This window comes from Furipterus horrens, unplaced genomic scaffold, assembly GCF_987537825.1.
Source record: "Furipterus horrens unplaced genomic scaffold, mFurHor1.1.pri manual_scaffold_9, whole genome shotgun sequence".
In the NCBI taxonomy this organism is placed as follows: Eukaryota; Metazoa; Chordata; class Mammalia; order Chiroptera; family Furipteridae; genus Furipterus; species Furipterus horrens.
Window position 1 is genome coordinate 15,170,438 of NW_028327179.1, and position 18,767 is coordinate 15,189,204.

An 18,767-nucleotide genomic window follows, 5' to 3' on the forward strand; every position below is an offset into this window, starting at 1 on the left:
CATCCTATAAAATACCTGAGAGAAAGTATTCTTCTTTTAGAACATGTAAAAATTTAACTTCTTGTTTTATCTAAGGGTGAATAATACATTTTTAAATACCAATCTTAAACTGTATGCTTCCTCCTTAGGTTGCTAATGCAATAAAAGCTTCACTGCCTCATGGTGCCATGAAATCTACTAAGGAAGGTACAAGGTGTATTCAAGTTGAGATCACACCAACTGCCTCTAGAATATCAAGAAATGCAGTAACCAGCATGTCAATAAGAGGTCATAGGTGGAAAAGACATGGTAAGAAATAAAAAACCTGTTCACATTAGAAGATTGTTGATTCAATTACATTTTCCTCAGTACTTATGGTGCTATAACTCTGACTTTAGTAAATAGTATCATAATGGCATGGAAGAAAGAGCTATTGGGTCACCTTTAACTTCTAATTTTTCATCCATGAGTAACAGGCAATAAGGCAAATAGAGCCCCTTATGTTATGTATATGAATGCAAATTTATTTAAACTTTGTATTGGCTTTTAAATTATACTTCAACAGAGTAGAAAAGTAGAAAAATGCATTAAAAAATCATTCATATATTTTGGGTTTCTATTCACAATTAATTTGCAAGTATCTCTTAATGTTTCTGATTTCTCAACTTAACTTTCTAGCAGGTAAACTTGCACATTGAAATACAATGACTAATAGGCACTTGAACACTTTCTTCTGGACTTCCTGTAAAGGATGCCAGAGTATTGATACTACACTAAGCGTTTCTGTTTTCTGGAAGTTAATTTTCTTCCAACATTGTTTGTTTTAATATTCCTTCCTGACTGCTTCATTTTATTATTTAAAAATTGGGAAGGGGCCAAAGAACATGTATGAATGGCCCATGGACATGGACAACGGTGTGGAAATTGATTGTGGGAGTGGGGGTTGGATGGGCAGAGGAGGGCAAAGGGGGAAAAATTGGGACAGCTGTAACAGAATAACAATTAAAAAATGGTTTAATAAAAAACATTCTATTGAAAGTTAATTTTATTCACCATGCCTTTTCAATGCTTCCTTATTTGTCTTCCTTCTCTTATAATTATTTCTTATTTAATTTCTTATTCTTTTTATAACTTTCCTTCTACCTAGAAGTTATTGTAGTGACAAATTTCAGTGTAAGATTACTGTCACCTTTCTCAGAAGGTGACCAGAGAGTGGGAAGCAAAAAGCCACTTCTTTGCCCTAAACAAACATTGATTAGAAGTAAAGCAAAATCAATTCTCTGTTTTCTTCTTCCTATAATCTGATGAAAATGGTAGCTCCTTTTGGTGTATTTGGTTTTATTTGTTTGTATGGTCTCTAGAGAAATGCAAAAGTTAGAAGAATGAGATTATTTATGGTGAAATAGAAAATTGGCGATGAGAACCATTGTTCCTTCTCAGGGAATCTAGAAGATAGTATGTCAAATAAAGAATGATAGTGAAATTTTCCAACTTTATCAACAATCATTTTGAATCTTTTTCTTCTTTAATGTAGTGTGACAATTCTTGGAAATCCTCTAAGAAGGCATGGAAGAGATGATAATTTTTACCATTAGCAAGGCAAATTATGCTGCTATTTAAAATATACAGTCGATACTTCAGTTTCTTCAATGAAAATTATGCACCTATATTCACCTATTTATGCCAAAACAAAAAACTGATCTGTAGGGCATAAATAGGTGAATATAGGCACAGAGTCAATGAACCAGGTCATATGGGTCATTGTGGCCACAATGGCTCCCTAAGTACCACTATAGGGACTGCAGGAGTGAATTTTAATTCCTTTTCCACTTTCCTTTCTTGCTATTTAGGTGGACATATTGGGAATTAGGAGGAAAAAAATATAGGTCCTGCAGTTAAAAATGTAATATTGAAGTTCAGTTGTATTTGTGCATGTGTGTGAGAGCAAGAGAAAGTGTGTGGATGTGTCCATGCATGCATTTAACAGAATAAGGTGTGTACCCTGCAATAAAATAGAAGGCATTTTCCAGAAATAAATGAAAACAAGAAAAAAGACTCCTTGAGGTATACTGTATCTATTAGGTACTTACGTATTTTTCAGATTCCATTTTGGCCACCACTTGGGCAGGGGATACTGTGTCTCAGAGCTATAGCCTCATGAAAGTAAATTAATTGCCTTATCACCTATTCCCCACACTTGTTCAACCTTCACAGCTCTAACACTTGGGCAACTCCTGTTTATAGGAACCACAAAGTCACAGATGAGGATTTAGAAGAGAATGAACTATAAGAAAAAGTCAGGTTCATGGAGCAGTTACAGAATAGGCTTAGTCTTGTTTACCACTTTTCTGTAGGGTGAATTCCCTTTATTTCTACAGGTAGGTTGCAGTCTCCCTTTTTCAGTGTAGTCTTGGCTTTCGTTTTCACAGCTGAATTTTTCAATGTTACCTTGTTTTGCTGAATTAAAAACTTTTCTATTTTCAATCTTTGTGGTTTTGATTCCTGCTTGAGCACCTTATTATTGTTCTGGGCTCTTTAGCTGATGCTGGCTTCTTATGGGGAAGATAGATATCTTTGTTAGAGGGCTTAAATATGTAAATAATTCTCAAGTTATAAACAAGTTTTTAAATAAATTTATCTATATAAATTATATTTATTATATTATATTAATATATAAGATATATGAATTAAAATTTAATTTATCTATACATCATTTTTTTCAGAAATAATGCTAAAGGGCTTGTAGATTCCAGAGTGACCCACAAAAACCTTTTCATTCCTTAACATTTCTGATGCAGAGTACTGTAGACTGGAGCTTTAGTTTATGGCTGTGTGAAAACACATTTAGAGTTTTTTTATTTGTTGGAACTCTAAAGTGCATTTCCTATCCACCTATATATAATCTCTACTGCTCCCTTACCACACCAAACCTCCCAGGAGGAGGGATTTCCTCCCAGACCCTGAACTGTATCGCACATTAGGAACATGGAATATGCAACTTCAAGCCAGTGATGACTAGGGTTAGGGAAGAGAAGGGAAAAGAAGCATGAACTTTAAGGAATATTCTTTTTCTTTTTCTCCTTGCCTCTTTGTTACTGCAGTGCTGGGAAAGAAGAAAGCAATCAGCCTCTTTTTTCCCCTTTCCTTGGGTTTCTTCCCTTTTATTCCTCATTTTTCTTTTATTATATTAGTTCCAGGTGTACAACATAATGATTCAATATATGTATATTTTCTGAAATGATCACCACAGTAAGTCTAGTTAACATCCATTGTGATGAGAACTTTTCAGATCTGCTCTCTTAGCAACTTTTGAATATAAAATACAGTTTATTAACTGTAGTCACCATGCTGTACATGTGCATTACATTTCCAGGACTTAAAAAAACAAAACAAAACTAGAGGTTTGTACCTATTGTCCAATGGACCATTTTTCACCCATAAGCCACCCCTCAGCCCTGAATGTCCCCCCATCACCAATCTGTTCTCTGCATCTGTGAGTTTGGTTTTTTGTTTGTTTAGATTCCACATATAAGTGAAATCATTTGGTAATTATCTTTCTCTGACTTATTTCACTTAGCATAATTCCCTCAAGCTCTATCCATGTTGTCACAAATGATAGGATATCCTTCTTTTGAAGCCTGAATAATCCATTGAATATATACCACATTTTTTTTTATTCATTCATCCATCGATGGGTATACAGGTTGCTTTCATATTTATGGCCTCTCTCTCTTTTAAATTATTTTTCTAGCCTATTGGAGAAGAGGAAGAGGAGTAAATGAGGTTTTCCCATGGAAACAGCCAAGCAGAATTTTCTATATTTTACTTTTTTTCTTTCTATCTCTGCATATCATTAAGGAATATAGATAATTAAGCCATGTGAACACGTTAGTGTGAGCCACCAAAAATTATACATGCAAACAAATACATTAACTTGGAGCAATTAATCACATTTATTCTTTTCTCTTACTTGTAACAGAAAAATTTCTTTATCTTAACAGCCAAAACTATTTTAAAAATTAATTAAAATAAAATCTGCTTTATTCCCCCAAAATTAATTTAGAACAATTTTAATTACTTATATTAAAATTTTTCTTTGGGTTATCTAGAATATATTTCAGGATTCTCTGAGGCTTCACAGATCTGCTATTGTTTTGTTAAAGTTAAGAATTATCCACAGCTTATATTTTAATGGAAAGTATTCTTTCGGAAGGTAAGAAGTTACTTTAGTTCTGCATGTTTCAGAGCATATATTCCTTGTTATGGTCTTGTTATTATTGAATGACAATACAAATTTCTGGAATTGTATTTTGACCAGTTTTTTTATTTACTTGGCCCTGTATTTTTTTTAAAATTAATAAACTTTATTTTTAAGAGCAGTTTTAGGTTTGTAGCAAAATGAGGTGGAAAATACAGAGTTCCCATAGACCTCCTGACCACCTCCTCATCCCAGCACATTTTCCCCCATTATTAACATCCCACACCAGATAAATATATTTATAAGGCCCTGTAATGAATTCTCAAGTAGACTTAGTAGAATGATTTTTAAAAAATGGTTGGTTTCAACTGCCATATATTGGAGAGACATGTTTGATAAGTAGTATGTTTATCTGATTTTGTCCACTTTTTACTTAATTGAATGACTTTATAATTCTATGTTAATATGTATGTTTGGAAAGTAAAATTACAAAGTAGAATTGCTGCTTTTAACTTTTAAGGGTCATAATTTCAGAATTAATAATTTATATATTATTTTTAAAAGCATATTGTGTTTCACTTAATATGTCTTTTTTAAACCTAGATTTTAAAGCATTCTACAGTTTGAGGTCTATTTAGTATTCATAATTTGAAAGTAAAATGAAATTAGAGGAAGATAATAAACATTAAAAAGCATTAAATAAGGGAAGAGAAGAATCATTAGATTATGACCATAACATGAATCAAAATGAAAATTCCAATAAGAAAAAATATGACAGTGAAATAATCTGTTAATTTTTAAAATTAATAATAATAATGCAATTTTATCTTTAAATATTTTTTAAAAAATAAATAGTTAAAAAGGAAAACAAAGTATTTCTTTAAAATTATGCTTTATTTCTAAGTCATTCTTAAATGTTGCTTCTAAAGCTATCTTCATTATCTAACATATCGGCTACAAGGGCCCTTTTTATCAATTCCCTGTCTGATTCTTACAGCTTCAAGATTCTTTCATACAATCTATACTTATTTATTTCCCTGTACTTTTCCATTCCCTCTCCTCTTCCAGAGCAAATTTAATTGCTACTTTTTTGTCCTTTTACCACCACCATGACTCACTCTTCTACTTCTAAAAAATTATCTATACTTAAAACAATGTAACCAACTTTCCTCCTTTTTTAAAAAATAGTTGTTGAAATACCACTTCTTCATTCTATAAAAAGTCCCCTAATTAAGTTATGGTTACAAATAACAAGTGCTTATAGTTTTTGCCAACTAGTTACTTACCTAATAAAAAGGCTTAGTTCGTGAAATCCCATTCTGTATTACTGCCCACCATTTTTTCCACCCGTGCATTTGTGAGATAATGAGACACTTAAGTAAGTGGAAAGCATTTGGCATGCTTTAAAAGCTCTACATAAAGGCTGATTGTTAATTAAGAACTATTTAATTTGTTTTATTAGCGACATCATAATTATGTTCTTGATAAATTTGTATTAGCTAGACTGTTGTTCAAATAGTCCTGTGATTCATTAGCTTTCATATTTCTCAATTTGAAGTAAACATGTTTAGTTTGAGTGTAGTATGAAACACAGAAATATAAATAGCAATAATCCATTGAAGGACTTTTTGTACTTTCTGTAATCCTGAAGTCCAGTTCTTTAACCCTATTACCTGACATTTATATTACCATTACAGTCGTTATTTTTTAGAATGTTATTTTAATACCTGTTTTCTCAATCCCCAATTGATAACATGAAAACAGAAGAGACTGAACTTGTATTTTTCATTTATGTATGGTTACAACTGTTTGCATCAGTTAAGTATCAATAATAAAGGCAATACTTGTAAACTAGATCCTTTCATTTTTTTCCTACTTTTGGTCCTGGCATATATTAAACAGTTTATTTTTATAATATTGCATTTGATTATTTTGATTTAGGGGATCCAAGAGAACAAAGTTTTAAGTAGTGAAAAATAATTGAAAGTAGAAACCGTATATATTTTTAAGTTTTCTAACAATTATACAAAATAAGTACCATGGGAATTTTGGAGTATTAATTATATGGAATGTTTTAGTGAAAAATCAAACAAAATACAAGTTATATAGGTGAATTTTAAAATTTACGTAAGTGAAATTTCATGTTGTTATAGCAGTTTTATTACATTTTCAGTATTAAGTTTCTATTTAAATGATGCCAAGGTGTTTAAATAAATATAAATATTATAACAAAATTTTTTTTTTAGTGACAAAATACTTTATTTGTTTCAAATTGCTAAGTGATTTAGAGCTAACTTATTAGAAGAGAAAAAAAAAGGAACAATAAAAAGCAGCAGTTCATGTTGGAAAATACTTTTTAAAAAACTGATTGTTGATTTAGAAAATGTTAAATTTCTATTGTATAATACCATATTGATGAAACAGGACATTAATAACTTTCTAAGTGTTAAACAAATCTAAATAATTATAAGAAGTGTATTTTGGCTCTGGCCAATGTGGCTCAGTTGGTTGGAGTGTCATCCCAGAACCAAAAGGTTGCCAGTTTGATCCCTTATCAGGGCACATACCTAGGTTTCGGGTTCAATCCCCAATCAGGGTGTAATGTGGAAGGCAACCAATCCATGTTTTCCTCTCATATTGATTCTCTCTCTCTCTCTCTCTCTCAAAGCGATAGAAAAGAAAATGCCTTTGGGTGAGGATAAAAAATAAATTTAAAAAGTGTATTTCAATTAAATATTTTAAGTTATTATTTATAAATATTTCAAAACATTTAAAGTACTCTTCTTTCTAGATATTACAGTATCTTTCTAGATACTCATAAACCCTGAGATAAGACATTTATGTTGTGGATCTGATTTTTATGACTTTATGAGAAAAGTATTTAGTTGGAAAAAAGTCACTAATAGTTACAAAAGCATTTTGAAAAATGCAGAAGTGATTATTTTGAACCTAAAGTAGCAAACTTTAAAGAACTGGCTATTAGAATTTTACATCTGCAATTAGAAGTGTATAATGTTTATGTTTTTAATTTAAAAGTTTTCTATACTCATTAAAGACATTTAGAATAAAAACTAACAGTTGTGTAAGAAGGTTTTAATGTTTTCAGTATCATCTTGAGAAACTCCATTATTTTCAGATTCTTAAAGTGCTATTTGAGGAAAAAGTTTTCCTTTCCCAATATAGATGATAAAACATTTGGACCAAAATAATCATTTCCTTTTGGCCAAAGTTAACATTGCATGAATTTTAACTGGCATTCTTGATATGGAGGAACTTTATACTCATGAAGGATAAAATAAAATATTAGGAAATATTAGATGACTAAAAGAAAAAGGACATATTATCCAAAGTGCTAAAATATTATGTTGGTACAATTGACATATGTAAACATTAGGTTTAAAGAGGAATGAACCCTGGCTTAGCCAATTTTAGAAAAGAAGAAAAACATCTTAGTCTATTTCTAGGTAAAAGAAAATAAAATAATTTTCTATACAGAGAAGTAAGATATTTCAGAATTGTTTCTTTGTAAATTGTTGTTCTACATTTTTTTACTAAGGAAACCTTATATAATTCTGTAGTTAATGAAGTTATTATTTATTGTTACTTATTGAGTACTACACCCGTTATAGGAGCATTTGTTGCACATTGCACAGAGGAAGAAATAAGCTTGTATAGATAGTTTTGTAATAGAAGTTGCTTACCTGTTTTTGGTCTGCCTGGTCATGAGGATCTTTAATCATCCTGAAGGATTCACACCTGGTCCAGCGCATCCATGTTACAATTCTCAAAGAATTTTTTTTTTTAACTTGAGACTTAATAAAAATGACAAAAGAAGTTATTGAGAGTGACTGAATCCACCTCAGGAAGGAAAATTGCATCATTTACTATATACGCAACAAAAGCAAAGGACTTGATTCACTCTTCTTTACGTAAGGAAACTGGTAATAGCTCCTAACCACTGTGTCTATAAATAAATCATTCTGGTTCACACTGCGTTTTTCTCTATGCTGCTCTTTTCTTATCTGGAAAGTCTACCTTTGGCTTCAAGAGCCAGATTTCTTAGTCTTTATGTTCAGAGTGTAGTCCTTTAACTGCCACAATCTTATTCTGTGTTTCTATGGCAGCTTTGCTCTCCTCTAATCTGCTTTGCAAATTACTGCTCAGGCTGTGAATTATGACAGTGTTGTTCTTTCTAACACAGGACACACTTCATGCTCATTATTTTGCATTACACAAATGTGACTTCTATTGATTAAAAAATGCTAGTAAAGTAACGCAAATAGTGTATCTGTGTACCTGTCAATGGTTGTTCACTGTAATTAGAACAAAATCTAAACTCTACTATGGCATAGCTGGTGATATGATGTCCTACTGACTGCTTGGACCTCATTTGAAGATCACTCGTACCCTGCCTTCTAACCCTTCAACATACTAAGCCATTCCTGCCTTAGGGGCTCTGCACTAGCTATTTGGAATATTCGAGCTGATATTTAAATGACGAAAAAGTGCCAACTTGCATACTAACTCCACATCATTTTGTAGCCAGTGCTTTTACATCATTCAGATCTCAGCTCCCTTCCTCAAAGAGAGCTTTTCAACCACACATCTAAAGTAGACTTTCTCTCCTAGCACCCTGCTTTCTCTCTCCCATTATTCTTACTTTCTTTATTGCTGCTTCCAATATCTGAAATTCTTTTGTTTACTTAATTCCCATTCTATGGCATAACCTCTGTGAGGGAAGGGTCTTTGTCTGGTTGACTATTGTGTCTCCAGAGGCTAAAACAATGTCTGGCACATAGTAGTTGCTCAATAAATAGTAGTTGCATGCATGAACAAGTGAATGAATGATAAAGAAATTTATAATATAGACTGAGCAATTTGTTCCTTCTTTTCTTGTTGTATTGAAAAACAATGTAACAGCGTGATAATAAAATAGGTAGAAGGGTATTCACTTATAATCCCAGTACATAAAGAGTTATAATTTTACAACTTTTTTCATACATGTATGTATGTTTCATAGTTGTGCTCTATTCAAAATTTTAAAAATTAATTTTTTGTTATTTTTCTTTTGTTCAGTTAACATTATCAAACATTTTCCAGAGTCCTCCTAGTAACTCCAATTATTTTAATGACTACATAATACCACATTGAGTTGATATTCTATCATTTGTGTAACTATTCTCTTAATATATTAAGTAATTTATTTTTAACTTTTTGCTATTATAGATAATACTGCAATGAATAGCTTAATGAATATAAGTAGCGTTTTTCTTCCATTGAATAGGATACATTATAAACATAGTCTGACTGGATTAAAGGATATGAAGTTGTTTAGGTATTTTATGACATTTAAAATATTTATATCCTATAACGTGTAAAGAAATGCATACAAATTTCTTTGGGGTTTACTCTAAAATATTTTTAATAATTAATGTCAGAATTGTATGATGTAGACATTTAAGCTGTGGATTTTTTTTTTAAGCTTCGGCTCATTTTATTGTTTTTGCCAATAAATTTTGTAAGTTCCTTGGGTCATAACCAGATTACTTTAGACTTACAAAGCAGTCTGAGTACAGAGCTGTGTGAATTCTATGAATAAATAAATTGTTCCTTAATTTAAATTATTGCTTTTAGTAAATAGGGTGGCCTTGAAAACATAAAAACTAAAGCGGGGATAAAGAGTTTCATGAGTTATATAATGGAGTAGATATTTGGGATTATGAAATTACATAGGGGGAGAAATCACAGCTTTTCATGATTAGTTTTAATGATATTTGTAATTTGTTTCACCTTTCCCCCTCCCCCAAAGCCAGAAGAAATTTTGTGGGGAGAAATGATTTGAGTGCCTTTGAGAACCAATTTGGAAATGTCTATTAAAAGTATCCTTTAACTCTCCTCATTTCTGTATATGGAGAGAAGGTTACCTATTTTAGAGGCTATACAAATAAAATATTATCTGAGAAGTTTCTCTTTGGATCTTTTAAAAACTTTTCAAATTATTTGAAATCAAATGTAAGTATTATTTTTATAGGTATAGAACAATCATGACATCTTTTGTGTAGATTTTTAAGTTTTGGGCTTTTAAACAGATTCTGTTTTCTTATGCATTTATATTCCCTTAAAAAATGTTCTCTTTGATTTTCTTAAAGGATTAACTGCCTCTATTTGGCTCTGTATGCTATCCTATGGATTACATAATAAAAGAACTGTAAATTTTTAAACATTTTTTTTGATGTTACTAAGCCTACATTTAGAGGTGGCTACTTCACTTTTCCAAAGCAAAGAGCCTTTGCTTTTCTGTCATCCAAAAATTCTTATTGGCATAAGCTGTATGTATATATTTAAGTAATACATTCCTAGCCTACCTTTCTCATGTCTTCTACAAGTTTAACTTAAGAATTTCACCTCATAACAGAAAATTTATTCAGTTCATCTAACGAATATTTATTAGGTACCTACTCTATGCAAACTGCTTTCCCAGGTACTAGTTATACAGCAGTGACCAGACAAAAATCCCTGCCCTCATGGAACTTACATCTAGTAGACAAGATAATAATTGTAAGTTAGAGAGTGATTAAGTGCTAAGAATAAAGAACAAAGTAGGGAGGGGGTTATATGAGATATGGGGCATATTGAGGGGTGGTCAGAGAAGCCTTCGATAAGAAGGTAATTTTTGAGAGAAAACGTGAAGGAAGTAAGGAGGTGAGTCACGTAGCTATATGGGGAAGAGCATTCCAGGCCTAGTGTGAAGCTGTGTGTTGGGGGATTGGGTCACAGAGCTATATAAAGGAAGATGTTGGCAAAATAACGGAGAGCAAGGTCATGTAACAAATGTTTGTTGGAGTTACAAATGGCCTTTTGTAATATTCCTGAGAATTGTATTTCTGTTCTTTCTAGCTCTGTATAGGATTTTATGCTTTTTATGAGTTTACTTTAATAAGCAGTTAAAAACTTTGCCATTTTTACCATTTTGACTGATAAACATATATTAATTAGTCAAAACCTTGTTCTTGTGAAAAACCACATGATCCTTTTTTTTTTCTTCCATTTTCTATTTAATTTCATGTTTTGAACATTTAATATCATTGCTTCTTGGGCTGCAGCTCTTCACCACTATCCCAGTAAATGTGATTAGCAATCCAGTTGCCTAGTGCTGCTTTATATTATCATTATGATGATCATTGTCATTTTATAGTTTTTTCTTGTAGAATTCTAAATTTTCACCATTTGAAATTAATGAGTTTTTGACATCTTTTTAAAAAATGCAATTAAAGAGAAATTAACTTAGGTTTTCTTAGAGACATTTATTTGCTTTTCCTTCTGTTTAGCCAAAACAAATTATTTGGCTTCTATTAAATGACTATGAATCTAAGTAAATAAATTAAATTAATTGAAGGATATCAGAAGCCATTTAACTCAAACTGATTCTAATGAATTGAAGAGTTCGAATTTATAGTATGTTAGAACAGACATTTAAAGTCAAAAGATTTTTTTTGTTTAGCTCCCCACTGAATAGTTGTGTAGCTCTTTCTGAACTTCAGTTTCCTTGTCTGTAAATGGTAGTCAAATGTAACAATGTAACGTATTGTTTTGAGAATATAATTGAATAATACAATGTGAACACTCAGAAAAAACTGTTCAGTGGCATTCAATGTAAATAGTATTATTTTCTATTCTGTTAGCTCATCTTACACTTATCTTTTAAAATTTTGTTAAGTGTTAATATGCATTGGCTTTGTTATGTCTGGATAATTTCCACAATTTATAATTTTTTGGACTGATAGATCCTTAGTGGATCTTCTGTGACTGCTTCTACAGTGCAAATGGACAAGCCTTGGTTGTCACCCAATGATGCAACGATGATTTTACTCTCAGTTGCAGTGGCCTCTGGCATTTACATCAGTAAGATTTTATCTGTCTTCGCTTTGAAGACAGCTATTAGCAGTGGGGGGGTAGGCTGGGTTGGAGCTTTCTAGTCGTAGTAAACCTGTGTTATAGAGGCACCCAGAAGCAGCAGTGTGATGCTGCCTTACCTACATGCTTTGGTCTGTCTAAGAAATAAAAATTTCATTTAGGGAACCTTCAGTCAAATTTTTCTGAAGCACTAGGTAAATGGGAAATTATTATACCAACACACTGACCAACTAGCCCAGGGCAACATGAAGTTTTAAGGACTTCTAGAAGTACATATTCCTGCTGTATATGGGGTACCCAGGGCATCCATAATAACTTCTGTTTTAAGTTTTCAAAATTTAAAAGAATCAGAATAAAACCGTGGTTCCCAAACTTCGCTGTACATTAGTTACCTGGAAGCTTTTAAAAATCCCAGTACCCAGATCATCCTCATACCAACTAAATCACAATGTCTAGGGTGAGAGCCAGGCATCAGTAGTTCTTAAAGATCCCTAGGTGACACCAGTGTGCTACAAAGTTTGGGAATATGTGGCTCTGGCCTCTCTGGCCTCCATTCTTTTACTACCTGTTACTGTTTCACATGTTTAGTACCATTAGTGAGAGCATTATAATCTTATCATGAAAAATATTTGAAAGTTATAGGTAATGTCCCTCAGGCAGATTTGTGGTCTACATTTTTTTTGAGTATACAATGTTTTACATAGTTGTATGTTGTTTTGAACTTTAACTTCCATTATTGGCCCATGGTAGATATATTCATGTTATTTTTTCCCCCATTTCTTACAGATATTTCCTTGACAACTTGAAATAAAAGCAGACCTTTTGTGATTTAAGACACAGAATAAAATGTCTACAAGTATTAACTAGTCAGGAGGTTCATTCCTTTGTCTTGATTACAATGATCATTTTCAGAATAAAGGTCCAACACACAATTTGTCTTTCCAAATCCATTTTTTGTTTTTCTCCAGTTTAGTAATGAATTATTACAAGTTGGCATAAATTTGTGGAATTAGTATGAGTCTGAAGGAATAGGCAGTTTAGTTATATCACAGCTGCATTAATATTTACTAGTATACAAAATGGTTGGTATGTGAGATAAACAGTATACCTGTAGCATTATTAACTATATCGTAAATGAATGAACATTTTCCCAATATTGTGATTTATTAAGTCAGCCTCAATGTAATCTAATAAAAATTGGAATTTTAAGTGTAAAAATGGGAATCCCTATGTGGCTTGGTTCCTTTTGTTGACAAAAGCCAGAGCTTTGGCTGTGTATCCTTGAATATTTGCCTAGGGCTTTACAAATAAGTTCATAATACTGTTTTGATTTATAAAAAATTTCTGTTTCATAGTCCATGTCAAATACATGTGTGAAAAAATACGGAGCATTAATTGATGTTCTGTGAGTTTTTCATTGTCATTTAAAATAAAGATTATGGCCCTGTTGTCTTTCCAGTGCTGTCAATATTGTAAATTATGGAAATTTCTGCAGTGCAAATATTTGACTTATTTCATGACATTCAGTTGTCCAGTTTTTGTTTTGAATCTTTTGTTTTTCTTGTTTTGCATTTTTATTTTGTTTTGTTTTCAGCCATCATTTTGTCTTATCATCTTCAATTCTAGAGCAACCTGACAACAATAATGATACTACTGAATTGGGCATCCTTGTCATTCCTGAGATTAGTGTCACAAATGTGGCCGGAGAGAGAACCGGGAATGGGGAAAAAGGCAGAACACTAGGAGAGATTGATGCTCAGCATATACAGGGTGTGCAGGAAACAGCCACAGATCCTAGAACTGAAAGCAAAGGCTTGCCAGAGATCAGGAGGCAAAAATCTGTAAGAAAAATGATGGAGGATGGAATAACCTCACCTGGCAGAGTGCAGTTTTAGCACAGCACTTTATAGCTGCACTCCAAGGTATCTCATGGAAAAGGGCCGCATGTTTTAAGGGACAGTTGCATAGTCACAAAAATTTTGCATGTCATCTAATAATCAAAATGCATGAATTATGCACCATAATTTCTCAATGACTCTTAATGTTCTTTGGAATGCTCATAAGTATATTATCTCTGTGCAAATTATTATGAAAACTGAGGCAGAAAATTGCCTCCAAAATAATTTTCTGCTCATGTTTTGAGATAAAAAAATATTTCATGTTTGTATTTTTGCCATCTTTGATATAGAATTTTAACAAGTTTGAACTTCTGATACTTATAGTCTATTTTTTAATCTTTATAAATAATCTTAGACTATAGTATACAACCTTTGAAGTTTTTAAAAAATAATACTTTTTTTTTTTTTTAAGTTCCTTGGTAAGAGCTTTGATTTTCTACTGCTTTGTTACTGGAGGAGAGTTTGCCCCTAATTTTACTGTGTGGTATTTTTCCTAATTGTTTGTCATTTTTTGCATGGATAGTAAGAAAGCTCTTCTAAAAACACAGTGGGGTGTGGTTAATGGCATGCTTCATGTTTAATATACTGTAAATTATTATTACTTAATTATAATGAACTAATTTTGATATTTTGTAGAATATTTTGATTTATTCTTTGATTTTGGTTTATAGCCTGTTGCTTTACCTAATTATGCTAAAGCTTAATTGATTTAAAGTATAATTGATTTGGTATTAATCATGAAAAATAATTACTTAAAATACTTAATGTTAATTAATCTTTGTTATTTCTTTGTTTAGGAAATACAGAATTAACAGGTCAAGAAGAACTGATGGACATATCCGAAGTTGACGAGGGATTTTATTCCAGGGCTGCGTCTAGTACCAGCCAGTCAGGTTTATCAAACCATAGTCACAATTCTAGTAACAAGACAAGTGTAGGAAAGACTCAGAGACGGTCAGGAGGAAGCAAAACTGGAGGAAAAGAAAAAGAAACTACAGGGGACTCTGGCAAAGATCACTTCTCTCGAAAACAAACCCAGAGAGCTCAGAGTGAGAATCTTGAGCTTCTCTCTTTGAAGAGACTTACGTTAACAACCAGCCAGTCCCTGCCTAAACCTAACAGCCACGGTTTGGCCAAGACTGCCGCGACTGTATTCAGTAAATCCTTTGAACAAGTCAGTGGGGTCACAGTCCCACATAACCCATCCCCTGTTGTTGGCTGTGGGACTGGGACAGATGCCAATAGGTTTTCCGCTTGTAGTCTCCAAGAAGAAAAGCTCATTTACGTTTCTGAAAGGACGGAACTCCCAATGAAGCATCCATCAGGCCAGCAGAGACCGCCGAGTATTAGCATTACTTTGTCCACAGATTAACTTGTAAGAGTTTTCTTATGTGACCAGTGAATCTGGAAATATCAGTTTGCTGCTTTATGGAAGTGCCCAGGGTCTTTCATCCCTGTTTCTGACAGAGCTCCGATGTCTTAAATTCTGAAGGCCACCTTGACTTTATGAAGGGAATTAATGTCTAGGTTGCAGTAAGTTGAAATAAGGTTTTGTTATTTATTGGTTGTGTGTTTTTCTCTTTTTTTCTTTGTTTCTGTTGCCCTAAGATTGTCAGTGTGACAATACCTTTTGGCAGGTTGTCTGATTAGGTTGGTTACATCTCACGTGAGGTTGTGAGTTGATTTTCCCCTTAATAACTTCTATCTTGGTAAATGTAAGTTTGGCCTTCAGAGTAAAAGGAAATATCCATGTATGGGAACTGTTTTTTAAAGGATGAGGCAGAAGTGCAACTCCCACTTGACTTCAGAAATTCTAGTTTGGATCGCTATAATTCAGAGCACAAACCATTGAAGACTTCCTGCAAATTATAAATCTTGCAACACAGCTCTCAAGATGACAGTGTTAACCATATTATTTGTCTTCAAATGAAGGAAATTAGGTCAATTTTTTAATCTATAAAATGTTATAAAAAATAAAGATAGTGAAATATGGACAAAGTACATTTACATATTAACTAATTTAGGGTTATTTTTATGTTCTTAAATTTAAAATTATAAAATATGCAAAAGAATTAAATGTGTTTTTAATTTTATGAACAGACCTGTTTGAAATGTTTTGATTGTGATAGAAAGAATAATTAATGTAGTTACCCCCAACAAAAAATAAAAGTAAAAAAGGCAATATGATGGAGCTAAGCAAATTTACACGTTGTTGTAGGGAACTATATGACCTCTGCATGGACATAAAAGTTTGGTGTTTGCTAGTGATGGTCATTTTAGCTATGGTTCAAGTTCCTGGAAATCATGAATATTTAAGTAATAATTCAGAGTAAGAGAGAGAAAGCAAGGCTGAGGATGAGAGTAAGCTGCCTGGGAAACTAGGCAGAGGGAGCAGGCTACTTGCTCTGCTTCCCTGTTGTTAGAGAGTGGTTTTCTTATTCACGGTCCCTAGCCATTGTCACACTGAGACAATGCTAGTTCTCTTCTGATACCTGGTATGCAGAGCTCAAATATGTGAAAAATATGCGTATTGAGTGCTAACACATTTACATTATAAATGCAGTTCTGACCATAACTGCTTTGGCTACCATTTTAAATCTAACCATCCAAAAGGCATGCACTAATTTTTATCCATTAACCCTGAATAGAATATGGGTTTTAACATAAGTAAATTTGATTGTTGTAATCCAGTAATAGAAATGGAATAAGATCTATTGGCATAAAATTGTAGTTAAAAAAGAAAAAAGAAAGTAAGGCAACCGGACAGAGTAAGTTTATATAGCATTAATTTAATAAGAATCCTGTGTACAATTTAAAAAGTTTGTAAAATGTCACTGTGAATTTCTTGTTGTCTTTTTGTAACTTTTTAAACAAAGAATTTTCCCTAGGCATAGCTACTAATAATATTAAAAATCTTGAGAACTAATTTAAAAGATTGGCATTTTAAGCAAGTTAAGGTGTTTAGGAAATATTGTAGAATAAGTTTGTGGAGACATTAGATGGCACAAATGAGAGATGAGATTTTAATGTTCAACTGCTATAATGGAAACTCATTTTGATGTTATTCTAGATCATTGGCACTCATGTGGTCTGAGAACTGCTAAGTAGCATTGACAGCACCTGGCGTCTTGTTAAAAATGCAGAATTTCGGAGTCATCCCAAATCTGCGGAATCACAATCTGCGTTTTAGCAAGATCCTTAAGTGATTTTCATGTACAATGAAGTTTGAGGAGATAATATCAAAGTGCAAACAAATCACTTATCTAATATTTAGAATTCTCAGTGGTCTCACAAATATAGATGGCAAATTAATTTTTAATAGTGTCAATGACATGACTTTATAAGTTCTCTAATTTTAAATTTTTAATGATTCTCATTTATTTTACAATAAAAATGTAACATTTTATATTTTTCTTGTTAACCATAAATGGAATCAGAGCTGTAGATGTCTATAATTTTAAGTATGAAAAGAATACCATGTTTTTATACAATCCACAACTAATCTGCGTGTGTATATTCTTTTAAAAACTGAAGGCTTACTCAGCGGAGTGGTTCTGAAATTTTGCTCCAAGTAATTACCACCAGTTAATTTTCTGGAGTACGGGGTTATATTAACAGTATAATTCTTTATTAGTACCTTTGGTACCATTTCAAATAAGGATTATACATTTGAAAATTTTTATATCTATTATAAATACTGGATAATGCTAACTATAGTAGCAGTTGTAATTATTCCTCCTATTCTCTTCCCACTTCACCTTTCCAAATTTGAAAGTTCAGGTAGCTTTTGAAAGTAATTTGCTCATAAAGATGCTGGTGTGACCATTTGGTCACAGACCTCCTACATATACAGAATAATACCTTTTTATCATGAGAAGGATTCTGCACAAGATTGGGGTCTGAGCAGAAATTGTAGCTCCATTCCACACTTTAAACCTCTCACTCTCCAAATACCCCAGCACTTGGGGTATTCTAGTGAATCTGGGTCTCAGCATTTACCTTTTGGAATCCAAGTGGAGGGAGAAGAAGAGAAGACTTTTCAAGGGAAACAAAGTAGACTTTTCCCAGATGACCCAGAACAAGTGAGCATCCTGAAATCCTTTGTATACCACCAATGAACTTTTTAAGGACCCTCTGAGATTGTAGAGTAGAAATTCTCAGTGCTTAAATGATGACCAAGTTCATTTTGAAAAAGCAATATTTTATTGCCCTTTTCAATTATGATGTAACTGCTTAGCAAACATTACTCATTTAAAAACAGAAAGTTGAATTAAAGGGAAATATATTTCTTAAACCAAAATAGATAAAGATTATCCCAGTTTTAAGGGATTTTTTGTCTATTTTGGAAGAATAAAATTAAAGTGTTAAAACCTTTAAATTTAAGTTGTAGAGAACAGTGTACTCTGAGATAATTTTAAACAAATATTTAAAATGGCTGTTAACATTTGAGTCTATAGACACAATAAATATATACTTTATTAAAGGGAAGCACTGCAAGGGAATATATATGTTCAATAATGTAGGTGAAAAAAATTTTTTAAAAAAGCCATTGAAAAAAAGAAGGAATAATTTGATGTGTACTTAAACTGAGCATTGTAGATAGAAATTAATGTGTAATAGTGTTTTCCCAATATTTAGATGAAAAATAAAAACTTCAGCCCTTTAATTAGCATGATTTTATACTTTCAGATTTGTTGCTTAGTAAAACTATACTCAGTACTTTGAGTTATTCACATTTATGTTTAATATTGTTAGATTCTTCATTAGAGAACATGAAT

The 18,767-nt window shown here is 32.2% G+C and overlaps 1 protein-coding gene across 2 annotated transcripts in view; it reads left to right on the plus strand.

The window, feature by feature from the left end:
- HYCC1 (hyccin PI4KA lipid kinase complex subunit 1) overlaps positions 1-15,550 on the plus strand; it is a 61,778-nt gene extending 46,228 nt beyond the window's left edge. The window contains exons 10-12 of one of the 2 annotated variants that reach the window (XM_090287119.1): positions 129-288; positions 13,718-14,013; positions 14,787-14,850. In XM_090287119.1, the coding sequence (XP_090143245.1) occupies positions 129-288; positions 13,718-13,986 (429 nt within the window). In that variant the 3' untranslated portion in view covers positions 13,987-14,013; positions 14,787-14,850. Of the gene's footprint in view, positions 1-128; positions 289-13,717; positions 14,014-14,786 lie in introns of both variants that reach the window. The other variant, XM_090287118.1, reaches the window with a different exon arrangement.
- The last annotated feature ends 3,217 nt before the right edge of the window (positions 15,551-18,767 follow it).